The sequence below is a fragment of the Hakea prostrata genome, chromosome 2 (genome assembly GCF_041222555.1).
Source record: "Hakea prostrata isolate BN-2017 chromosome 2, UWA_Hpros_2, whole genome shotgun sequence".
NCBI lineage: Eukaryota > Viridiplantae > Streptophyta > Magnoliopsida > Proteales > Proteaceae > Hakea > Hakea prostrata.
This window is the reverse complement of record NC_142601.1, coordinates 2,169,529-2,188,563: the sequence shown is the minus strand read 5'-3', so window position 1 is coordinate 2,188,563 and position 19,035 is coordinate 2,169,529. Positions and strand designations below refer to the sequence as shown.

The 19,035-nt window shown below is 38.8% G+C and overlaps 2 protein-coding genes and 1 pseudogene across 6 annotated transcripts; all 3 read right to left on the bottom strand.

Moving 5' to 3' along the window:
* Window positions 1-276: 276 nt before the first annotated feature.
* LOC149023234 (receptor-like protein kinase FERONIA pseudogene) lies at window positions 277-4,246 on the bottom strand (annotated as a pseudogene). Of its 2 annotated transcripts, none has more exons than XR_016171508.1 (2): window positions 4,097-4,246; window positions 277-3,864 (listed from the first exon to the last, which is right to left on the bottom strand). The product of XR_016171508.1 is annotated as a receptor-like protein kinase FERONIA pseudogene, transcript variant X2 (transcript). The 2 variants fall into 2 exon arrangements; XR_016171507.1 differs by having other exon boundaries at window positions 277-3,861.
* A 1,073-nt stretch (window positions 4,247-5,319) lies between these two features.
* On the bottom strand, window positions 5,320-10,222 carry STN8 (Protein kinase superfamily protein). 3 transcript variants are annotated; one of them, XM_089143789.1, is made up of 6 exons: window positions 9,614-10,222; window positions 9,305-9,478; window positions 8,233-8,637; window positions 7,298-7,668; window positions 6,584-6,712; window positions 5,320-6,225 (listed from the first exon to the last, which is right to left on the bottom strand). In XM_089143789.1, exons 1-4 carry the CDS (start codon window positions 10,178-10,180, stop codon window positions 7,321-7,323), a joined length of 1,494 nt encoding a protein of 497 aa, XP_088999915.1. In that variant the 5' UTR covers window positions 10,181-10,222; the 3' UTR covers window positions 5,320-6,225; window positions 6,584-6,712; window positions 7,298-7,320. The 3 variants fall into 3 exon arrangements, with proteins under 3 accessions (XP_088999915.1, XP_088999913.1, XP_088999914.1); XM_089143787.1 differs by having other exon boundaries at window positions 5,321-6,503; XM_089143788.1 differs by having other exon boundaries at window positions 5,321-6,503; window positions 6,621-6,712.
* A 638-nt stretch (window positions 10,223-10,860) lies between these two features.
* Window positions 10,861-18,177, bottom strand: LOC149023232 (serine/threonine-protein kinase AtPK2/AtPK19-like). The gene is made up of 7 exons (XM_089143785.1): window positions 17,966-18,177; window positions 14,742-15,660; window positions 14,073-14,155; window positions 13,877-13,997; window positions 13,600-13,773; window positions 12,144-12,251; window positions 10,861-11,749 (listed from the first exon to the last, which is right to left on the bottom strand). Exons 2-7 carry the CDS (start codon window positions 15,372-15,374, stop codon window positions 11,447-11,449), a joined length of 1,422 nt encoding a protein of 473 aa, XP_088999911.1. The 5' UTR covers window positions 15,375-15,660; window positions 17,966-18,177; the 3' UTR covers window positions 10,861-11,446.
* Between the last annotated feature and the right edge of the window lie 858 nt (window positions 18,178-19,035).

The following is a 19,035-nucleotide window of genomic DNA, read 5'->3' as shown; positions in this document are numbered from 1 at the left end:
TCTTACCAGAAAAAGAGAAAAAAAGAATGGAGATGACGGGGGATATCTACACGGCTACACCTACACAATGCATTTATTGTTATTTGAAAGGTTAGCTCAGTTAATAACGACCAATGCCTCTAATCCTTATCCCCACTATATATAGAATCATTGACTTCATTATCTAAATAAAAATAAATACTCTTGCACGTCCAATAAATGCTTGGCACATCTGATAACGTATGTACACAGAAACATGTCTGATGCCCGATTAGATTTCACCTAGCAACACATGCCAAGTGGATGTACATATTGTAAATTACAAATTTGCCCTACAAGAGATTCTCATTCAAAGTATATTAAAACCGGATTGGACAAAAATGGCTCGAAAGGTTACTACTAAAATAATTTATGTTTGTCAGTTTAGTTAGGACTCAGGTAGTGAATGAAGCTGAGCTGCTTAAGGCTTATCGAAGTCAATCGAACCGCCTATGTATGTATTACATAAATAATTAAGTTGAGATTTGACGTATGAAGAGGACCTTAGACTTGGAGAACTGTTCACAAATCCTCAATTCAACGCGTGTTATTAGTAGAGAAGCAGCCAAAGGACTCTGAGGAGGAATCATAATAATCAATAAACAGTTGCAAAGGATGAAAATAAAACTTTATTCTCTTACATGATTGTTTAGAGTTTACCATAAATAAATTGTGAAAGCCACTGGAAACTTCAAAACCATTAACAAGAAGAATGTTAAGTTAAAGAACTGAAGAGACGGGGGAAAAAAATAATCCATACACAGAAAATGGCTATCCAAACATAATTCATAACTTAGCGGATACCTGCAGAGCACTCAACGTCCTTTGGGGTTCATGATCTGTGAGAACACTTGACTGGGTGTCAAACCGTCCGATGCTTCACTCACAATGCTTCGTGACATCCCACTTGTTCTTGAATCTGCCATGTTCCCTTCATACCCATCTGGGTCCTTTTCCCCACTGCCTTTCTTGAATGGGGTCTCCTCTATGTCCATGTCACTCTGAATAACAGTGCCACTCTCCTCCGCGCTCTCCTGTAGCTGTAATGCGAATTCAAGGTTCCAAAGTACATCACCCATTGAAGGCCGATCGATCCCCTGATCTGCCACACACTTCTCTGCCGTCTCTGCAAACTTCTTGAAGCACTCTGGTGCAGTCTTCCCCTCCAGGTATGGGTCCATAATCTGATCAAGCATCCCTTTCTTCTGGCAATGTAATGCCCACTCTGCCAAGCTCACCTGCTCCTTAGGCAGTGCTGGATTCAACGCTGGTCGTGCACATAGAAGCTCAAACAGTACCACCCCAAATGAGTACACATCCGATTTGTCTGTCAGCTGCTGCCTTCTGAAATACTCTGGATCCAAATAGCCAAAACTACCCTTCACGACGGTACTGACATGTGTGTGGTCCAAGGTTGGTCCAGTCTTTGACAATCCAAAATCTGAAACCTTTGCTACCCACTTCTCATCCAAGAGGATGTTTGTTGTCTTGACGTCTCGGTGGATAATAGTGTATTTGGCACCGGTGTGGAGATAGTGTAATCCCCTAGCAGCTCCAATGGCGATTTCAAGTCTTTGCTTCCATGTGAGTGGTGGCTTTTGGGTCTTGTAAAGGTGCTCCCGGAGAGTCCCATGAGCCATGTAATCATAAACAAGGATCATTTCACATTTCTCTTCACAGTACCCAATAAGTGAGACGAGGTGGCGGTGTCGCAGCTTTGAAAGCATCTCAATCTCTGTCTGGAATTCATGTACACCCTGCTCAGATGATGGGTTTGCACGCTTGATTGCAACCTTGGTGGTACCTCCATCAATTTCACCCTTGTATACCTTGCCGAAACCACCTACCCCAAGAATCAGTGCCTCGTCAAAGTTTTTGGTAGCAGCCTTGATTTCAGCAAAAGAGAAGTGCCGGCAAAGGTTTGAAGGAAGAGAAGAAGCATAGCTTCCTGTTGTGTTTGTCTGGGCAGATCCTGAAGAGTGTGAATTTCCATACAGTGAAAGAGGAAGCCAGCCAGATGGTCCATCACTAGAATTGGAGTCCCTCCTTTGCTTCTGGCGTCGAAACACAAAAAACACAACCAAACAAAGGAGAGAGGCAACAGAAACACCACCTGCAATACTTCCACTAATGACTTTCTTTGAGCCACCTGAACTAGAAGATGACAAACCTTGGCTATTCTCTTGCTGCACTTGCACTGGTGGAGGAATCGGATTAGGTCCAGCAAGGTTTCCAGTTGAATCATTCACCTTAAATATCTCCACTCCATTTAAGATTGCATTATAATAATTGGACTTTGATTCTACATTTGGATGCAGTGCAAGCCACATATCCTGCTGGCCTTGCCCCTGTGGCACAATAATCATATAATCCTTATAAATTGGAATTCCAGTGTGTCGTTCAGTCCAAGCTATCACATCTGCCGCAGGCTGTGCTGTCTGGTTATTGAGGAAGATGTCGAACACCCTCTGATTAGGTTTGGTGAATTCCAATTCACAGAAATGAAGTCTCACCAAGTAGAGAAACCCTGAGTCAACTGTGAAAATCCATGTCAGATTGAAGTTCACGTTGATGTTTGGATCTGGCCCCATTGTCCTAGCAGTGGCATATACATCCACTGGTGCAACATAGCCAGGGAATCGAATCATGGATGTGGAGTTAGCCGAATCTGTGACACCAATAGCAGCACCAAAGATATATGGTGAATCATCAAACCAAGACCTTAATATGCCTGTGTCTCCGGTGGGTGAAATGTCATTGCCACCCACATTCAGTCGGTAAACATTCTCAAGTGCAGTACTGTTATCAATGTAGTATTGAGTAGTTTGGCCAACAACAAAGAGAGGAGGACCATCACTAGTACTACTATATATGTCTGGCATTGACACAATCTCAATCCCATTCACAAAAGCAAAGGCATTGGAAGCCTTTGAGGGAGTGAAAGTTATGTTCAATCTTTCACTGTCTGTATTGAGAGAGAATTCTTTGATGATGAAAGCAAAGTTCAGAGCCTGAGCAGTCTGGTAAGCACTGAAGTTTTTCATTAGAGTATATTCCCCACAAGTAACAGCGAAATGAGCATCAGAAGCATTGAGACCACTATATGAATCTGGGTAGAAATAGAAACGGATAAATTTGTGGCCAGTGGAAACGGGGAAGCTGTAAGTGAATTCAGACTTGAAGACCCTTGCAGTCATGAAAGGTACTTGAGGAACAGAGGGATCTTGAGTGGCAGCAGGGGATGTTAACGAGTTTTCATCGGCGGCCGCAAACTTGGAACCGATATCAGAAGTCCACTTCAGTCCATCCGAATCCGTTGTATCAGAGGGTGCACCACAACTCAAGAGGATCTTGTCAGAGGGAACAAAAGATGAATTGTCCGCATCAACCACATGAAGTAGGAAGAAGAAGAAGAAGAAGCAAAGAGAGGTTTTAATGGACACAATGTCCCTCTTATAGCTCTTCTCCATGGCCGGCAAAGAGAAGCAAAGCTGATAAGTTGGTTTTCAACAGGACCCAGATCACAGAATACTCGTGACTGATTTTTCAGGAAGAGATTGAGTTCCGAACCACACGCTCAGGTCCAGAACTCGACTCGATGGGTGACATTATCCGCTTGATAAGCCACCCAAAACGAGAAGATTAAACTAGAAGACACAACGAAAAAGAGCAGAAAAAAGGTCCTGTGAAATCAATCATAGAAAACTAGGGTCCTACGGACATCAAGAGAAGATCTAGCTCCTGCCCGACGATGTAGGGTTTTAACCGAAAAATGCGGTAACTTAACCTTGCTACCTGGTTGGAGAACGAGATCTCAGCAAATACCCAGATGCATCAAACAACCTGCTTCACAATGGTATACGAAATTCAGAAAAAAAGAAGAAAAAAAAGAAGAAAAAAAATCCAAACAAGATCTAGAAACAACTGCTTCCCGAAAAATGGAATAGATTGCAAATGGATAAAAAGAGAAATGCACTAATAACTGTCCTTAAAAGCTGATTGGATAAATAAGATGCAAACCATCTTCGGAACTCGAATAAATGCAGAACACTAAAACAGATTAATTTGAAACAAGTACCTCGAGACCAGCTGAGAAAGTGAAGCTAAACCAAGAACAGATCCGGAGACGCTTTAGAGACTGCATGTTTGTGTTCAAAACTCCAAGATTGCTTTGAGCAAAACTGGAAAAACCAGAAAGCTGGTAGGAGTGTAGAACCACTGCTGTTTACATTAAAGGTTTCTTTAATGAGCTGTACATCTTAGATGACCTTTCTAACCTTACCTTTTTATCGTAAATATCAGCTCTACCCTAGCGTTCGGCACAGAGAACGAGGAATAGGATATTAAGCACAATAAGTCAAAACCCTGGGACAGTTTCGGAATTTCACGAAAACGGTTTTCTTTCTATAATCAGGAATTATAAATAATGTAAGAGTATTAGTTATTTTATATGATTGCACCGCGTAATTTGGTGGGCCCAAAGAACTACGTGCTCGTCTGTCGCCAACGGAAGAACTCTCTGGAGCTACCTGTCATTGGGTAGTAGTGGGCCCAGCGTCGAGGCTAATAAAGTAGACTTTCCTCGGCACCAGAACGACGGTGTAGGAAGAAATGATGCACAACACCAGTGGAGGTTTGAAGAACGGTATCAATTGGTATTCACATTAGAAACACAGTAGAACACGCTTTCTTCCTTGGACGGCGACAAAAGATAAAAAATGGATTCCAAAAAGGTAATGACGGTTAAAAAGACAAGAAAAGGGAATGAGGGTTTCTCTAGTGAGAGACGGTGGCATTGTCTGAAATTGTAACCCTTAAGAGGAAACAAGATTAAGATAAGAATGGAGAAACATTTTCCTACCCAAAAAAAAATAATTTCATTGTTTTTCTTCGGAAAACAGGATCACTAATCGTATTTTTCCATTATGTTAGCAGTTAGGAGTAAGAATTTCATCATTTATTTATTTCTAACAATCTATTTTCTCCTAAACGAAAAATACCTAGGTTAAAGTAAAATTTAAAAGATAATTTTTTATTTTAATATAATCTCAATCATTGGATGTAATTGATAGACAGACGTCCTTCATTCATGGGGAATGCTCACCCACCTAGTCAGGAATGACGTGGGTCAAACTCTGAAGATTGGCCTTACCGCAAATTTTCTTGCCTTAGAAACCAAAGTTAAGTTAAGTCCTAAAAAAAAAAGAAAAAAAAATAAAGAATTGTACTCTTCTTACACCTCTTCACCACATATTAAAAAAAATCCACAAAAAATCCATTAAAGTCTCATATTTGATTCATTTTATTAGTCCAAATCACCTCCCGCTCAAGAATAATGTGCTCTTATACTTTCCCACAACATAATAGTGGCAAAATACTCTCTAATTTATTTTATTAATATTTATAGATATTTCTTCCACTATTATGTAATGAAAAAGCATTATGAGAACATACTGTTCACCCTCAAACGGGGACTGATTCAATGTCCATTTTATTAGAACTTAGAGATGGACTATTTTCTAATATAAAGGTGTATAGGGTCTGAGGTTTATAGAAAAAAAAAAAAAAACCAACCCCAAAAATCCAGACTCAGAAATGCAAATATTTACAATAAAGTTCGGTGTGCTGCTGAACTAAACACTAAAAACGCTAAACATATTGAGCTAAGAAGCTTCAACGGTTCAACCGTTAAGAAGTCGGCTCATTTTATCATCAGACCTTCTAACGTGACAAAAAAGAGTCAACTCACAGAAAAACGAACTTTCAAGATTTCTCCAGCAAGATTTGAAGCAGCCCAATCGAGTATGGGAGCTTGTAGAAGATGCTAATGGCTTGTCAGCAATCCAAGTTGACTCAAGATTCGATCCAGGTTAAGGGAGGCTGCCACGAAAAATATGTTAAAGCCTAGGAACTACTAAAACCATCGCCACAGAAGACATGAAAACAGTATTAAGGTGGATAGAGATCCAAAGCAAAAGAAAATTAAAGAGAGAAAAAGCTAATAGACTGTTGGCCAACCATATCACTGGAGGGAAAAAATTTATAAAAATAAAAACTCGTCTTTACAGTACAGAGATTTACTCGACAACAGCAATGTTGATCAATTGATCTCCACCCCCATCTTTTTCCATTTTTCTTATCATGGTATTGGTAATGGCTGCTCATGCCAATGCTGAGCTCAAATTGCAGGGGCAGCTGAAAGGAGAACTTAGAGAAGGAAAAGAAGAAGAACCAGTAATGAGTATCACAATATAAGCTTCAGTGGGGGAACAAGGCAAAAAGAAGAAGAACCAGTAATGAGTATCATTATATAAGCTTCAGTGGGGGAACAAGGCAAAAAGAAGAAGAACCAGTAATGAGTATCATTATATAAGCTTCAGTGGGGGGAAAAGGCAGAAAGAAGAAGAACCAGTAATGAATAGCATAATATAAGCTTCAGTTCGGGTGAAAAGGCAAAAATAACTTTGCGAGGAAACCTGAGGTACCTGAACAAAAGAAAGGTCTTGTAAATATTTCAAAAACGAATAGCGCAAAAGAAAATATAGTATGCTGTAATATCAGGTACCTAGGTCACTCCCTGCGAGTGTGTTTGCCCCGCTTACATTTATCAGATCACTTGTTACGCAGGTTGAAATATGTGGGCAGTGTTGAATCATTCTTGCTTTATTGCTCTTTCTTCTTCTAATAGGTATTACTGCAACAATTAATATACAAGAACAGGCAGTTTATAAGGTAAATTATTCAAGAAATTATCATCAGATAAATCCAAATATTAATGAGAACTGAAAAGATGACAGAAGCAAAGAACAGAATTAACTCATTGAACCCGTTTAGAAAGTTTTTGCAAAGTACCCAAAAAAACAAAGAATAAAATTATGTTGAAACCTACTACATATTTGCTAAATTAATCAATACAAAGCTCACGGTTGATGAACACAGGACTGGTGAACAAGTATCCTACTAAAAGCATGTGTACAATGCATCAGATGGAAGTATAAAACCACCACCTAATGGACCTTCGAGGAGTAAGCTAAGAAGATCGATTCTCATACTTCTCTGGATGGTCACAAAAAAGGTGGGGTTAGTGTACTCATAAGTGGTCATTGCAGTCTCATCTGATTCCTTGGTATCTTGGCATTCGAAACCTTCCAAGTAGTCTCTCACACCCATGGATGTTGGTAAGTTTCATTAGGGACAGCAGATCTTGCACCCACATATACACACCATGAAGCTACAATATCTATAGTCAAGAGCATTAAATGGGAAAAGTAAAACTTACATTACAACTTACAAGCAACACTATTACTTGATTAAGCTTAGCTTTGAAAGCACAGCAGCAGCCTGATCACCACCCAACAAGAAATACGGATGGCTCAGGGCAGCAGAAGCTGATAATCGCCCTCGTCTAAGGAATCCCCTCTCTGATATAAGTTTTGTGGCCAGGTCCCAACCTCTACCAGAATCAAGATCAAGAAGACGCAAGTCAGGTCTCAACCGAGTGACCTCCCTCCATTTCTTCAAATCATATCCAACTTTCTTAATTTCTGAATTGAAGTTCTTTAAACCTGATGTGGATCTCAATGAAGGTATGGCCATTTGCAAGAGTATGATTCCAGCAGAGTACATGTCAAACAGATCAGGACTATTTAGCTGCATAAAACATGAAAAATCATACCTTAGCTACAAAAAATATGAAACAACATAGCTTGTAAAGAATATCACTGAGTTGTTTCAGTGTTGCACAAATAGCAGTACAAACACAGGAAGTAGCAAAGCAACTGATGGCTTCCATCTAGAACATCAATATCTTATACATAAACTTAACCAAAGATTGCATACAGCATCCCAGTGCACAAGGCTCCCACTACTGAAGGATCTAGGAAGGGGTAATTGCACGACTTAACCACTGCTTCGCAGGAGAGGCTCTTTCCAAGTTTCAAACCTGAAGCCAATACACAGTATCATAACCTAACCGTTGCGCCAAGGCCTACCACCAAAGGACTGGATACAATGTCTGTGTTAATTCTCTTCACCACTGACATCTCTCTTGTTTTCAATCATAAAACTTGCAGAAGGGAATCACTAATGGATGGGTTCAACTTTTACACCTTCATGACGAATATACAGTGTGGAAGGTTAAAGCATTCTTGTAGTTGTTCACCCTGATGGCTACCCCAGGTTGCTTTAGAAATAAGGAGAGAGAACTAATAGTACCTGCCAGAGAATTGGAGAAAGAAAAGCTGCAATGGGCTCTGGTGGAGGATTGGGTGTTTCCTCTGGAAGCACATAAAGTTCAGGAGGGCAGTAATCTGGATCAAGCAGGCCACGGTTTGGTACGTAGTTCTTGCCAATCCGAAGGTCTGCAGCAGCCCCAAAATCTATGAGCTTGATCTGCCCTTTCTTTGTCACTACCAAATTGGCTGGTTTTATATCTCGGTGGACAATACCCGTGTCATGGATCTTCTTGAGAGAGGTTATAATTTGGCGCATAATTTGTTTGATGATCAAAGCATCCCGTTCAAAAGCATCTAAACCTTGCAAGACACTTCCAAACATAACGGACTCTAAATTTACAGGGAACTTGCGATCTTTCATGTAGTCAGCGAGGTCTCTGTTCGCCTGGAAGACATGGGGTTTTCTAGAGTAAGTGTAATGATACAATGAAACAAAACAAATAAATATGCACATCACATATAACTACACGGTTTATATGTACATACTACTTTGTATATCAAAGAATTTGAGGACTCAGACGAGATCTTTAGGAGGATATATAACATGAATAGTTTCTTCATATGTCAATAAAATCACCAAGAGCTGAATTACAAAGAAATTGATTGGAAAAAAATGTATTCCAAATTATAGCATGCATTTCACAACATAAATAATTTGCCACGAATAATAGAAATAAATAAATAAAACCCAAACCATAACAACACTACAAATTTGACAATATCCTCAGAGTACATGTTCTAGCATCATGGGTTTGTTAAAGATGTGAGGCACCATTTAACCACATTCCCTGTAAACCTAATTATTAAAACAGAGAAGTTTTCTGTACAGTTACGGAAAACTGATGTGTCTCTTTTCTGTTAGCCCAAATGAGAAGTCGAACAGGATGATTAGGAGTGCTTCAGCCAAAAGCATAAGAACAAAAAGGGACCATCTTAAGCTCATGGCATCTACAAATCACACTTTATTGACAGTAAAGGAAGATAGTGGAGCAAATATATCACAGCGAGAAAAACCCTTTTCTCCCCATTTGACATCCATACACACAATGTACCTCATATTTCCACACCAGCCATTTTCCACCCTTGGTGAATTCTGAGCTTGTTTTGTCTGCAACAAAGCTTCCAAGGAACTCGGCACATGTTTCAGGGGCTGCTCTTGACAACCTATAGTTGAACCATTCCTCAAAATCACCACATTCTTTTGCCCCTTCAATTCCAACCTTTATCTGCTTAAGAAAGACTGAATTAAATAAGGGAAAACTCGAATGTTAATAAGAAATGTTGGAAATTGGAATGATGGATGCTACTACCTAAAACATGGAGAAGATTGAATGGAACATGTTGGGACAAATACCATTTACCTTCTTCAAAATGACCTTTTCTTTGAACCTTCCTTCCAAGCGGAGTCCCTTGCCCTTCTTCGGTATTCGATCCTTGGCACTCAAATTCCTGGGAACAACTGCACCAGAGTAAACGACACCAAAATTCCCTTCCCCTAACCTACCCTCAACCACGAAGTCAGTCTGCTTCAAGTTTCTCCTTCCCAATAAGCTATCGAAACCAAGCTGAAGAGGAGCTAAAAGGTAAGCATCAATGGCACCCATAAGAACACCAGGCCTTGCAGTCAAGTAAACCCAACTCAGACCAGCGGAAATCAGAAATCCCCATCTCTGATACTCTGGTAGTTCATCAGCGGTAGTTTGAAATTGAGACAACCCAGATCGCAAAAATGGGGAAAAAGAAACTATTTCATCTAGATGGGATAGGTCGATGTTCAAGGGTAATGCATTACACCTTGCAGGGTTTCTCGTAGACGAATTCAGCAATGAAAGGTGATTTTGCGAGATGGGTCTTGCCAACGAAAAAACTGGAAGTTTAAGGTTCTGAGGATGCAAGAGAGCTGCTGTCGGGGATAACAGAGAAGCCATGAGATCTTACTTGGGAGAAGAACCAGAAGAGTATGTGTTGTTATTGCTGCATTTCTTTCGAGTGTTGAAACTTTTGCCACGTGAAATTTCAAGAGGTTTATCCATGACATGGAAAGACCATATTGCCCTTTCAATGGAAGAATGCCACGTTGGCACCTGTAACAGTATGTATTTCCATCCATTCATTTGCAAGTCTGACAGCGGTTAGAGCTTTAGATCAACATTTTCACATTTTCTTTTTGACAAAGAAATCATTTTTCATGGAAGAGGAAGAAGAGGTGAGAAAGACTCGTGGAAAATTGAGACGGAGGAAGAACACTCGTGGAAGTGTGACCTCCATCATAAAAGAGCTGACTGGCATTCTACGGGACAGAATTCTAACAAGAGGTATTTGATCCAAAATTCCGTTTCAAAAAGATTTCAAGGGATAATTTATCCGATAGTATTGATTGATTGATATCGATGGAGTGTTCATTTTCAGATTGATTGATTCCTGCCTAAACAAAATGCTAGAACTTGGTCCTAAAAGGCAACCAATAACAAACAGGGTTTTAATAGTGATGATGATTCAAGACATGTTTTCTTTTCCCTTTTTTTAGGGTTTTAGTAGCTGATGATGATTCAAGACTACTTTTTTTTTTTTTTTATTTTTTTATGTAATAATGTTTTCACCATTATTCCTACCTACTCGGTTGATTAAGAATCGATGTATGTCCTCTATACCAATACAAATCGAACCAGTGCAAAGAGCTCCCCAAACCATGCCACCTTAGAACTTAGAAGGGGCATATACACAAATCTTTGGCAGATAAGGGAAAACAAGAAAATATTCTGAATTTGTTTTGTAACAGGTTGCCTTGTTAATTTAAGGCCATATCATCTAGAATCCAAGATCTCAGGTTTCTCCAGTCTTATAACCCTCTTGCATGCAAAATGGGTGAGTGTGAGAGGTTCAAGAGGCAATGATAATTTGATCATGTCAGAGCAGCTCAGTTGAAAAACTTGAAATCCAAATGTAAGCATACAATTCTTGGTAAACTTCCAAAACCATGCACTTAAAATTAACATAATCAGAAGCTAATCAGCCTAGTGCAGGCTGCAGGGCAGTCAAAAAAAGGATACACACAACAACTAGTTTGTCCAAAATTAGATGGTTCACAAGCTCTAAACAAAGTAGAGCATATTATAGATATCGAATATAAGATTAAGAAAGTAACAGCAAACAACTTAGAATCACTGAGATACCCATGTCTTGTGAATGCAGTCCTAGAAAAAGGAAGCATTAGGTTGAAGAAATGGAGCTGCAGGCCTCACATATGTAAACCCCTGGAAGGGGCAGTCATTTGTTTTGGGGCTGGCAGCGGGTGAATCCAAAAGTTGCATGTTGGTCCACTTTTCCTCGAAGTTAGCAACACAATGCTTCCCAGCAACTTGTGGGCGAAAGCTTGGCTGAATTTGCCGTTCCTCCAACTTTTTCCAGCTGATGGGCTTGAACCATTTGTGGCACTTTATCTCCTCTCCCCCACCAAGTCCACTGCCAAGGCGCCTGCTCTCTTCCTTCTGCAACAGCTGAAACACAATGGGAGTGTAGTCAGCTCTACAAGCTCAGTTTCCTTGTCTACGAAACAGAGCAAGATTAATGAAGCAAAAGAATATTAATTGCTGCACAGAACCAAATATCTGTATCCATTCACATCCATCATCCACAAAATAGACACCTGCAAATTTTCAAGCAACCACCAACAAAATTCCCCCTAACAAAAGACAATCAATGAACTCTTTGATGACGTGTAGACATCTCTTTGTCCTCCTTATGGCTGAATGGATTGTATGGCTGAAATTACTAGCTTCCACATGGTAGATGGTTGAAGCAAATAATTCACAATGTCCCCCATTGCCGTTACAACAAAATGACAAGAAAGCTAAAAAGGACTTAAAAGTATTAATACTAAGTAAAGTTTACCCCTTTCAATAGGGAATGTGCTTCACTTGACAAAAATGCAGGCAACTTGATCTTATCCTTTATTATCTTCTGCTGGATCTTCTCACGGTTGCCGCCAATGAAAGGTGGCTGAAAAAGGAGCAATCATGACAAAAATAAGAAACTAATCAGTAACCAGCTAAGCAGACCAATATCCACATAAAAGAATGGTACTCTACCATATAGGTCCATAAAGGATAAAGTAGCTGTCAGAAATAATCATAATTTTTTTTTCTCTTTTTCTTTTTAGGGGTGTGGGTGTACCATGAAATAATTTGGATATTGCATTTGAAGATTTCAATTTTGGTGAATCTCATAGATTTGTAAGATGGAAAATGTCTGCTGTTACTTTTAGATAAGTCTAAACCAAGAAGGTAGTGTCCACAAATAGAATATTATTCTTTTTCAAGCCATATAAGAGTTCATCATAAGGAAAGGTCTTACTTATCACAGGTGGAAAGGATTTAGAATTGTATTCTTAATGTCAAATGGAGCAGAAAATGATGAGTGCTACAATTGCCAATTGAGATGCCCTCATCAATGGAAGAAACTAAGGCAGCTTGCCCCAGCCTCAGGCAAACTCTGATTCACAGCAAATATAAGATGATCTAAGGGTTAAAGGGGTGAGGGATTGTGGGTGGGGAAGTTTTGTGTTTAAGCACAACAAAAAATACATAACTAAAGAACCAGAAAAGAAGTGCTTGTCTATTTTATTAATAAAATATAGATTGACATTGAGCTGAGCTGCATGACTATCAATGCCAGATGACAATGTCACACCAGTAGCTTGTGTAGTTATGAACTTACGATAACACAATTCGAAGCAGCTCAGATCTTCTGGTGTGAACGGAAGGATAAATAACAAACAGAAGAAAGTTTTTTCTTAATACCTGTTCATTCTAGACATGTCAAACCTTCTTTGCACGATCTATAACAGAAAACATTCCAAATCTAAGAAGGAGAGTTTATTTTATTTTATCTGTATTATTGTTGCGTTGTTCAATTCTGAGTTCAAACCTCTGAAGTTCTAGCTTATGATCATAATTCAGAACTTCTAATTTAGGTATATAACAATGCCAAGTCAGATTTTATTTAACTTGTTTGATTTACTCTTTTTCATTTTCCCATTTAAGGTCAAAAGCTCAATCCTATCACCCTATGCTGCAATTAGTTCCTCGTCCTGACACACCATGTTAAACTCGTTTTGCAGTTATACAGCATCACAAGGTTAAGGGTAAAAACCTAATTGAGAATTCAAGATCATACAACTTTTTCACCTTTAAGAATCATATCTAAGTCAACCATATAGGGTGGTAACTAGTTTTTTTATTATTTTATTATTTATTTTTAAATGAGATTTGAAAAAAAGAAATACGATCCTGCATCAAATTTTCCCACCAAGGTACTCATGAGGGGCAACCGACTGACGGATACTAACCTTCCCTGTGAGCATCTCATACAACAGGACTCCCACACTCCACCAATCCGCAGCTTTATCATGCCCTTTCCCAAGGACAATTTCAGGTGCCATGTATTCTACTGTTCCGCACATGGAATTTGATCTGGTATTCTCATCAAATTGCTTTGCCAGACCAAAATCAGTCAGCATTGCCTAAAAATAAAGAGGCCAAAATCAGTTGACAACTTAACATTGCCTAAAACAAACATGCCAAAAATGTAAACCTGTGTATATAAGAGAGAGGGGGAGATCATACATGGCCATCAGCATCCAACAGAATATTTTCTGGTTTTAAATCCCTATGCATAATGCCATTAGCATGAAGGTGAGAAACAGCAGAAACAATCTCAGCTGTATATATGCGTGCCAAATCCTCCCTGGAACAAATTATTAGTGTCAAATAGTTGCATGCCCACCATTTTCATTACTCATAAAAAAGAAGTGAAAACTACCTGAAAAGTCCATGATGATAGAGTTGAAAAAATAGGTGGCCACCGTTTACAAAATCCAGAACAAGGTACAGCCTGTACTTTGTCTGCACAACAGAAGTTAAAACCTTAGTGCATACTACGTAGCAAAACCTCTGAAACTAAACAATTTGATTTTACATTTCTCATTCAAAGAAACCTTTCCAGTCAAGAGTTATAAGAGAGGAGAAAAGAGACTTGAAAGTTTTCTTATTCGTAAAAGGAAACTTATATGGGTGAACAAAGAGCACATAGATACGCAGTTTATCTTAACCAAGCCTTATGATAACTGAGAGCAAAACGAGCATATGCACGCAGTTCATATCAACAACGCCTTATGAAAACTATTTGGAAAGCAATGTAAGAATGAATACTATATGCGTTAATTCCTATCAATCATACACGTGGTTTTAACAATATCAAAAGAAAAGTATGAATTAATTTCTAGTGAGTTAATCACCCTGAAAAATAAGAAGCAAATTTGTCAGTTTATTCTTTACCAATAATTAGATTTATGGTTTAAAAGAGAAGGGGGGGGAAGGCAAAAGTTAAACAACCCCTATTAAGAGATCAAGTTGTCATTCTTTACAAATAATCTAGATTTATAGCAAAGAATAAATGGTAACAATACTAAATAAGGAGTTCAGCCATTACTTGGAATGAGTATCTGAGTTGCACAATGAAGGGATGATCTACTTTTGTCAAAATATCCCTCTCAGCTTTCATGTATTCCGCATGATTCTTCTCCATAATCTTATCCTTACGCATGACCTTCATTGCATATATTTCTGAAGTACCCTTCTTCCTCACTTGAAACACTCTGCCGAAAGCACCTTGCCCAACAACCTTCATAACTTCAAAATCCTCCAGCCCAACACTTTGACCGTTAGAACTTTGATTGTTGCCATTGTTGGATGATTTCTGTGCACCAACATCATCACTAGTAGGTTTCTCTGTTGCTTCTCCATCAACACACTCTACAAGTTCCAGTGAATCCTCTGTCTCGTGTAAAGTGAGCATGCTCAGCTTTAGTGATTGACTAACACATGTTGTGGGTCCTACCAAAGAATGGGATCGGCTGTAAATGACTACAGGATCATCATAAACCATTTCATTTGCATCAGTTTCAATTGAGGCTTGAACTGGCGCAGGACCAAATACATCTGAAAAGTCAAACTCAGCATAATCTGATGGAACATCAGGTGGTCCCCCAGGAAGAAGCAGCTGGCCCTTGAAGGTCTTGCACGTGCCAGTCCTGGACAAACCAGATAATTGGGAGGAAACCATCTTTCTAAATTTTATGGGTGAAGCAGACAGCAATTACAGATGGCTTAAGAAGTTTCACCCTCTTCTATAGATGAGTCTCTCCAAAAGAGTCCAGGATGCAGACAGATGAAGAAGGAATCCTCACAATGGCCTTGAACAACAGGAAGTTTACGTATGCAATTGCAGTTCCAAGAAATCTTGGGAGCAACCAGACCAAAATCCAGAAGAAATCGTTCTTGTTTCCCGATTTACAGGAAACAATGGATGCTGCAGTTCTTCCTGAACTCATGAAATCTGGTTGTAAAATCTGCAGTGCATAGTAAAGTTACTAAGTTAGTGTTCACCCAAGAATAAAAATCTACATATTTTTATGTGAATTAGATTTTGATTTCTCCATAAATGCATAAAGCAAGGCATGAGATGCATTTAGAGAAAGAAAGCATGATTAATGGCAAGTAGAAAAGAGATAAATGCTGCAATACCAAAAGAAAAATCCAAGCATATGCAACTTTCTAATGTCAAATTACAAATAAATATATGAATAGGAATGGATCATATCGAGATAAAAGTAACCAGTTTTTTCATGTTTAACCCACAGAAAATGGATGCAAAATCACTAACTCTTCAAAGATAGGGAAAAGTTCACATATTTTACACCTTAGCCTTATTGCTTGCAGAAGTTTGCCATATTTTTTACTTTTTATTTTACTGGATTAATATTTAATAAAGGAACCATCTAAAAGACACCTCTAAAGGTTTATCTAGAACTTGACACCTTATGATTGCATACTGGCAAAAAATGGTTTTCAAAAAAAACTTCAGAGTGATGTATCATTATGTCATTATCAAAGCTATCATGATATTACATGTTTTTGGTGTATACATGTAAAATGATAAGAAACAACCTAAGTGAAAGAAGAAAGAAAAGAAGTTATGCCAAAATGGCAAAAAAGTAAGGCTACCCTTAAAACAAATTACATAAATTATACATTTTAATATCATCATTTGCCATAATTTGCCCAATAATTATATCAAATTATATGCAAAAATGTATTGTATCATAATTCTGTAATTCCTAAATCCACAAACCATGACCAAGTTCCCATAGGATCAAATGCATGTCAATCATCCAAAAAGCCTGACATGTGAATAAAGTGCAATTTTACTTCCTTACACACCAAAACGAGTCCAAGATGATATAAGCCTAGATTGAGGGGGATCAACTAGGGGCCAGTTAACCAATATCTTTAACGAACTAGCCAATTCTAGTAGGCCAAACTGAGAGTGGGTCTGCTTGAGAGTTAGGGTTATTTTTAACCAGTGAAGTTATATCAAATTGAAGTGGAGGAGAATATAGTATAGAAGTTATAACTAAATCAGGTGGTTAAATCTGAAGTTAAGGAGGATTCCTAGTAGAATAGCATTGAAAGGTAAAGGGAAATTTTGAGAAATCAGTGGTAGTTGAGTTTGAAATTTGAATTGAGACTCTCTTAAGATTAGAGGAAGATTCAATTATAATCTCAACATGTTTTAACAGTGGGTTTCCACCGGGCAGAGTTCTCACAAAACATAACTTGCCTAGGATCTTCTAGTGGCTGCTGCTTCTTTGAACTTTAAGCTTGAGTAAATTAGATCCTTTTCAGGCTCTACTATTTGTGATGTGGTCGGTGAGTTGGTGTTTTGTGCTGCCATTCGCACTTATGGTGGGAGTGGAACACTAGGAGATGGGCCTCCCAACTCTCCTTGGACTTAATTTGATAGTCATCTCTTTTGATGTCTCCTCTAGACTTCAGCTTCAGTCTACCACCCCCCCCCCCCCCCCCCTAGATGCCCAAAAAGAATTAGATTAATGGATGTTAGGATTTTAGTGGTCAATGGAACAGCAGCTAGTATCAAATGAAAGGGGATGAAATTAATGCAGCCCTGTAATGGCAGTCCAAGCAAGGCAGCAATATGAGGCCGTCGGTCATATCAGAGATCCAAATGGTGCAACTTAAGAAGCACACCCTAATAACTTAGATCTGGCAAGAAAAAACATCGATCCTATCGAGGTCAGTTTACAAAATGCAAAATTGGGGGATCATTTATCCTATAACGCACTTTGGCGAAAGTTCAGATTAATGCTAGAATCTGTTAACTCGTTCAGTCCCTATAAGGCTAGACCGTCTATAAAGAAAGAATCACTTAGGTGGATCATCTAGATTCCTTGCCTGGTTAACCTGAGACTGAGAGTTTAAATCTCGCAAATTCAATTATATTGCGACAGCGTTATAGCATCTATAGCTCAATACGAGGTACTACAAAATAATAATAATAACCTAAACCAAAATCTGAAATACATTGTTCAAAATTTGAACTCCATTCAAGCAAATACAGGAATTATGACTAATGGAAAGAAATAGACGATTCAAGTAAAGAGAACCAGTGAGATCTCCACTCCCATCGAGCTCTATTCAGAAACGTACATAACCGAAACTAAAATTCTAATCAACCTCGTTAGAATTTCGAATTTACTCACCACCAATTCATGAAAAAAGATTAAGAACAACCAAGAACACTGTTACATCAAAGAAAACTGAAGAAACCAAAGAAGCAGAAACGAAGAAACTTACCTTGGGGAGATCGCAGTAGCAACGAAAGGAGGCCTGACAAGCGTTGTGTTGCAAAACCGTCGCTCAGAGTTTCTTCGCCAGTTATACTAAAACGGAAATAGCTTCTTGGAGTTGATGAACGTTTTCTTCGTCGACTACGTGGCACGATTTGATTGGCTAATGAACCACTCCGGAGATCCAACTTTAACTTTTGACGTTAACGTTCGTTCCCCATACTTTGTCTTTTCGATTTTGAGTTGAGAATATGCTCTGGTTTTGATACTATTCTACATACTGGATGGTATGTGAAGACTTAAGTACCCTTACATAAACTCGAAATTCACATAATTACCCTCCCACAGTCCCGCTGTGGCGTGGCGCGTGCCTCGCAAGTGGCAGAAGTGGCCGAAATCGAGAACATGCAAGACGCGCGTGGGGTTCCGCCAGAGTAACCTTTGTGGACTTTAAATATTTCTAATTTTTCTTTTTCTTTTTTTTTTGTGGTCAAAATTTTCTAATTTTTCTACCCACAGTAATAATATGAAGGGCTGAGAGTGAACTTTTAACGAAATACAATTTGAAAAAGTCAAACGAAGTGAGGGACGATTCTACCCACAAATTTCATCTAATTGGCTCCTAATGACACGGTACCGGATCTCAAAGGTTGTAAGAAGTTTACCATTTCTTTTTGTTTTTCTTTTTTTGGTAAGACGAAGTTTACCATTTCTAGAGACTCTGGTGGCAGTCTCCACTTATTTTATTGTGGAACCTTCTCCCATCGCCTCTCGTGTTAATTTAGAGAGTTTAGTATAAATTATTTATTGATTAAAAAAAAGAATCACCTTTCAACGAAGTTTATCTTTTCTTTTTGAGCAAATTGCACTGGTACCCCAAAATGAAAGCCTAAAAGCACTGACACCCCACTTTATGTTTAAAAAACACATAGGTCTTATTCTGTTATAATGGTTATTACTTGGTTAGTCATATTTTTGCAAAGACTATTATACTCTTGACCAAGGAACGAAATCTGGGACGAGATCGGTAGCTGCGAACCAAGCGAAGCAACAAAATCTCGCCGAAAGTCGCCGAAG

Coding starts and splice junctions, on each gene's coding strand:
- STN8 (XM_089143789.1), bottom strand. CDS start 10,180: ATGGCTTCTCTGTTATCCCCGACAGCAGCTCTCTTGCATCCTCAGAAC. Junction 9,479..9,613: donor AAAAGGTCATTTTGAAGAAG/GTAAATGGTATT, acceptor TTTCTTAAGCAG/ATAAAGGTTGGAATTGAAGG. Junction 8,638..9,304: donor GGCTGGTGTGGAAATATGAG/GTACATTGTGTG, acceptor CATGTCTTCCAG/GCGAACAGAGACCTCGCTGA.
- LOC149023232 (XM_089143785.1), bottom strand. CDS start 15,374: ATGGTTTCCTCCCAATTATCTGGTTTGTCCAGGACTGGCACGTGCAAG. Junction 14,156..14,741: donor AACTCAGATACTCATTCCAA/GTAATGGCTGAA, acceptor TCTGTTGTGCAG/ACAAAGTACAGGCTGTACCT. Junction 13,774..13,876: donor TGTTGGATGCTGATGGCCAT/GTATGATCTCCC, acceptor CTTTATTTTTAG/GCAATGCTGACTGATTTTGG.